This window comes from Crocodylus porosus, unplaced genomic scaffold (genome assembly GCF_001723895.1).
Source record: "Crocodylus porosus isolate Cpor-Errol unplaced genomic scaffold, CroPor_comp1, whole genome shotgun sequence".
Taxonomy (NCBI): Eukaryota; Metazoa; Chordata; order Crocodylia; family Crocodylidae; genus Crocodylus; species Crocodylus porosus.
This window is the reverse complement of record NW_017728907.1, coordinates 60,003,301-60,009,107: the sequence shown is the minus strand read 5'-3', so window position 1 is coordinate 60,009,107 and position 5,807 is coordinate 60,003,301. Positions and strand designations below refer to the sequence as shown.

Here is a 5,807-nt window from a genome sequence, read left to right as displayed (position 1 = left end):
TTTAAGAGGAGGTTCGATGAACATCTTGCTGGGGTCATTTGACCCCAGTACTCTTTCCTGCCATGGCAGGGGGTTGGTCGGCCTAGATGATCTGCTCAGGTCCCTTCCAACCCTACAAACTATGAAACTATGAAAGGTAAAAGAGAACACAAGCCTAAGATAATATGAAGGTACAGTGACTTTTCTGTGTCAGTTGTATCCTGTCTCTTGATACTACTGCTGCCATTTCCATATTACTCAGAATCACCCTCCTCTGCATTACATCCTCAGTTTTTGCCAATATCCCCTCATCTTTGCTTCTGGATTTAAGGTTACAGGGCTTGTTATATTAGTATTAGTGAATTGCCCATCAAAAATGACAGCGGGGGAGGGGAGGGCAGGAATGGAGGGAGGGAGGGGAGAAGCTTGTTAACCTTAACCCCCCCCACACCCCCACATTGCTACCTCCCGTGGGGGGCGGGGGAACTTGCCCCGCTGTCCCCTCCATCCCCATCCACCAGCACCCTGCACTGCCACTGCCTCCAAGGAGCAGAGGGGGTGGGGGAGCAGGGCGAAGCCAACACTGGCCTTGCCTCCCGCTCCAATCTTTTTGTCGCGTCTGTCATGGTGGTGCTCCACAGCCTCTTGTCCGTAATGCTCTTGGAGCACTCTGATTGGTTGTTTCAGTAGCCAATCAGGGTGCTCCAAAAGCGTTATGGACAGGCAGGCAGACTAAGACCTTTATTATATTAGAATGACATCACAACAATTTGCACATGGAGAAACCATCAGACTCCTATAACACTCGAGAGAAAGACATCCATTGACTTCTATGGCACCAGGATTTCACCCTGTTTTGGCAAGTTTTCAAGGGCTGCATGGGTAGCACCGCCCCTTGACAGGTGTCCCACCCCCATCTTGTGACCAGAATTGTACCTCCTAACCCCTGACCTTTGTCACCAGAAGTCCCTCCCCTTGGCCCCAGAGGGGTCAGCAAGAGGTTTTGCCGTCTCAGAACCAGAAAAATACCAAATTATATTCTAAAAAGCAATCATGTACAACATTCATTAATTTGATTTCAAAAATATTTTTGTCCTGATTTACATGTGTTTGTGTAGTATACACAGAGGTGACTGCACAACAGCTTAAAATTAAGTCTTATTCTTATATATTGTGGGGAGTGGGTATATGTATGTGGGGTGTGGGTGGGTATGGGGGCAGAGTGGCTGGGGTCTGTGTATGGCAGTGCGAGGGGAGATGTAAGTGCATGTGTATGGAGGGGTGTGTGTGTGGGATTTACCCTATGACCACATACACTCTGCACCTGTGCCTGCACGCACGTGCACACACACACACACACACACTCTCTCTCTCTCTCTCTCTCTCTCTCTGCCCGTGCCTGCCGAGATGTGTGCGCACACACATACACGCCCCTACCAGTGTGGTCCCATGCTCCGCGGTCCAGGGATGCAGCCAGGAGCCACAGCCACATGGTGCTGGAGCAGGGCTGAGGGGCAGGAAAGCAGGGAACTGGCTGGGGGTGGGCGGGGCTGGGCTGCTCAAGCCTGCAGAGGTCTCCCTCTGGGTCCTACTGCCCCTAGCTCCAGCCAGCTTTGACAGGGAGCCAGGGCAAATAAATATTAATTTACTAAATTTTTTAGGGGCTCTGTAGGCTGGATAGAATGGCCTGGCAGACCAGATCCAGCCCGCAGGCCGTATTTTGCCTGTCCCTGGGTTAAAGTGTGGCTTGTGGACTCCTGCCAGGCTGCCATTCTTGTGCTCCTGCAGCAGCCAGAGTCATTGGAGCAGGGCAGCATGGCAGGAGGAGGCCCAATAAGTTTGCTGCCTGCACAGGTAGGGGATGGGGCTTACTTGTGTAGCAGCAGGAGGGCTTGCACTGCTCCCCCAGGCAAGCAGCATGGGTGGGAGGGGATGGACTTGGGACAGTGCCTGCACTGTGGCAGCAGCTGGAGAGCTCACCCTGTTTGCACGACAGTGGCGGGAGTGGAGGGGTTCACCTGAATTGCAGCACTGGGACATTCATGGAGCAGTGGTGGGGAAGGTCACAGGGAGGCTTTCACATAGGATGCCTGCCATGGATTTGGGAGTATCTGAAGCTCCTGACTAATGAATCTGGAAGGTAGGATACTTGGTGGTGGTAGCGCCACTCAGACTTGAGCAACTGAGCTCTGCTCAGTCGAAATTTGGAACTGATTTGGCCCTGGAAATAAAACTCAAATACCTTTGGCTCAGGGCTTGAATGAAGGATGCCTGCCATAGATTTGGGAAGTAACTGAAGTAGGGGAGCCATGTATCCTGCTTTGGCCCAGACACTTCAGGATTCTGGAGCCCGGTCCAGGCTGGTTGGTCATAAATCCCAGGCTGGAGCAGGGAGGTGGGAGTGGCATGGTGCACCAGACAGATGTCTGGGCAGGCACCACTGTTCCTGTGCAGGAGCAAGGATGTGCTACATGTGGGTATCATGGTGCCTGCTCCAGTCAACTCACCTTGCTCCCATCTAGAAGCAGCGGTGCCTTCCTAGCTGTCTGCCTCGCACACCATGCTGCTCCACCTCCCCACCAGACTCCAGCTTGGGACTTTTGAGCAACTGTCTGGGGCTGGGCTACAGAATCTCAGAGTGTCCCAGCCAAACCAGGACACATGGCCACCCTAATCCAAAGTCCCAGACGGATAGGTCTGGGGGGGAGGAGACTTGCCTGGTGGTAGAGTCACACAGACTTGAACAATTTTGCTCAGCTCAGCTGATTTGGAATTAGGAACTAATTCAGCCTTAAGCCAAAAACAAAAATTGCTTACATGGCAAGGGAACTGTGTGTGGCTGGTGGTTCCGTGGTATGCAGCTTGTGCAATGTGTGGCCCAGTGCCTGTGGCTCATGTAGCATATGGCCCCTGGTCACTCTGAAGCTGGACAGCCCTACTGTGAAAAAATAAAATTAATTTTTAAGGCTGAATGTTCATAAGAGTCTAAATTTGGAACCTGCTATAAGTACCCCACATGTTTGGTTTGTGTATGAAGACCGAACAGTTAAATATGTAACACCTTAATATTCACGTACAAATAATTTTATATACACATTTGGGTAACTCATAAACAGGGCTCTCAAATTAGGAAAAATTCTGAAAATGTGGTTTATATGACTTGATTAAGTTTAATAAACTAGCTTGTTTTCAGGAACTGCATTGGCTGGTTCCTGGAGCACTGTGTAGTCCACCTTACAGGAAGGGTGGAGGGTAGAATGTGAACTATTGAGGATAAAATAAGTAGGAGGCATTGGAATTGTCATAGGTTGAAATAGTCTTTTCCCATGTGCCAACATTTATTCAGCTGCTTTGTTCTCATCTGTTTAGGTACACAGAGTAACACCTTTGAAGACGGGAAAGAAAAACCTAAACTTGTATTCACCACTGACAGGAACATGCCAAATTGGTCCATTTTCATCTCCCACGAGTCATAATGTACAAAAGCTCAGAAATGGTCTATCAAATGGTTAGTTGAACATTCTCTCTTACTTACTGAAGTATGTTTCTGGTTATTGGCTAAATCAAGTTCTTGATTTAGTAACTTATGTCTTATGCAGTATGTCTGATTTCTATTTTCTTATAAGGATTTTCGGCCTTTATTGTGAAACCCAATATCTTTTTGCTTTCTGATTACATAAATGTAAATTTTGGGTTAATTGTTATCCCTCCTGTAGTAGGCTTTACTTTTATTTTAATACTGAAACTGTAAATTTTTGTTTTGTACTGGACCAAATTCAGCACTAACAGTAGTAGGATATATATATTTTCTAACTCTGCTCAGGCTAAACAAAGCATTGGCAGTGATTGTTACCCATACTTTTCCTCCAACTTCAGCTTTCATTTACAGAGGTGGTATGTACTACCATCAGTCACGTTAGCCTTGAATTCAAGGGAGCAAATATTTTGGAGTGGCAGTATACTACTGCAGACTGTTATGAAGGAAAGTCCTGAGGGATTTATGGATTGGAAACACTGAAGGGAGGGTCTAACAATTGGTAGGTAGTTCAGGACCATCCTACAATTAAACATGGCCATAAAAAAGCTTAATCTAGCCAAGACAGGTGCTAGTGGAGACAGGAAAGTATTAGTATCGTTGTATTGGGTATTAGTAAGACCTGGTTTAAAATAGTGTATACAGTTCTGGTCACCTAAATTCAAAATAGGTTAATTTAAATTGGAACAGGTGCAGAGAAAGGCTTCTAGGAAAATTAAAAGAATGGAGAGCCTGTCTTATGAGAAGTGATTAAAAGATTTGGACTTATTTAGTTTAGTAAAAGGGAGATGTGATTATTCTTTTAAAATATTTTTGAGATGGTTAATACCTGGGAGGAAGAGGAACTATTTATATTAAAAGATGATACTGGTATAAGATCAAATGGTTATAAATGTAGAGTGGAAATTAGAGCAAAGTGGTGAAATTTTGGAATGGCCTTACAAGCAAGGCAGTGAGGACAAGGGACCTAAATAATTTCAACATGTAGGTAATAAGATCATGGAAGGGCTAGTAGAACAGGGTTGGTGTTGGAGCTGGTAATTCAAGCTTGAACATGTTAGATTTCTGTACACCAGGATTGTTTTGAGGTAAGTGTGATACCTTTTCAAGAATGTGCTTTAGTGTGGTTTAGCTCTCAAGAAAGTCCTTAATTTGTGTGTGCAGATAGTAAGATAAAATAAGAGAGTCCTTCCTTTGTTCTTTCTCTTCCATAAGTTTTTAACATGCCTGCAATACTTGTAGCACCATAATGTGTTGTATTATTTATATCATATTTTATTAATTTATCCCATGCTTCTGGGCTTCTGATGGTTTCCTTACAGGCCATGAAGAAATTTTTCTTCCTGCATAATTTGGTGTAGGGGCAGAGGCTGTCTTGGTCTGATGCCCTAAACATTGGCTACAACTTGAAATGAAAGTTTGGGTAAAGTGTGCTGGTCTGTCTAGTGATATTGAGAAACTTCTTGGATGCTTTGCTGATGGATCTTGCTCGTGTGTGTAGGATCAACCCAATTTCTAGATCTGGGATTAAGAAAGGCATATTTAGACTGTTTCAGTTATGTTAATACAATATCGAAATATCAATAGCTATTAAAAGATGAGTAGACTTGCACCAAGCATGCTTAGATGATTCAGTATTTGAAATTCAAGCAGATATTCAGATATCTGTCTATACTAGCACTCACACTATTGTTACCACAGATAAAGTGGCATTGACAGGGAATTTTTTAAAAAAAAGAATCTTTGTGTAGAGCACAATAAAGAAATGTTAGGCTAGGGAATAGAGGTGCACTGATACATCAGTCTCATATCAGATTGGCACTGATATGAGGAAAATGGAGAGCATCGGCAGTTGGCTTTTTTTGTCTGATGTGGCCAATAAATGCTGCATGCAAGTGCACAGCCGCAGCATACACACAGCCAGGAGTTCAGCCTGGAAGTGTGGAGAGCAATCAGGTCTGGCTAGTAAGTCTGCTGTGTGGTAAGGGGCAAATGGGGAGGGAAGGGGCATGGTGGAGCAAATCGAAGCCCCTGCAGTGAGGGAGGGAGGGAGTGGGGCTGAGGCTGGGGCAGGTGCTGCCCGGGCAGGGCATGGGACAGAACCACGGCTCCTCAGGGAGGCGCAGGGTGAGGGGAAACTCCCACTACTGCGCACACCCTGGCAGGGCATGAGGGGGCGTGTGCCCCTGGATCTGCATGTGGGGCAGGGCAAGCTGCCACTGTGAGCTGAGGTGGTAGCAGGCTCTTCCCGGCATGGGGCTGGACTGGGCTGTGCTTGGGGTGGGTGGGAACC

The 5,807-nt window shown here is 46.3% G+C and overlaps 1 protein-coding gene across 1 annotated transcript in view; it reads left to right on the top strand.

Moving 5' to 3' along the window:
- Window positions 1-5,807, top strand: part of ITGB3BP (integrin subunit beta 3 binding protein) — a 44,554-nt gene that overhangs the window by 5,216 nt on the left and 33,531 nt on the right. The window contains exon 3 of the mRNA XM_019531566.1: window positions 3,349-3,487. Within this exon, the coding sequence (XP_019387111.1) occupies window positions 3,349-3,487 (139 nt within the window). The remainder of the gene's footprint in view (window positions 1-3,348; window positions 3,488-5,807) is intronic.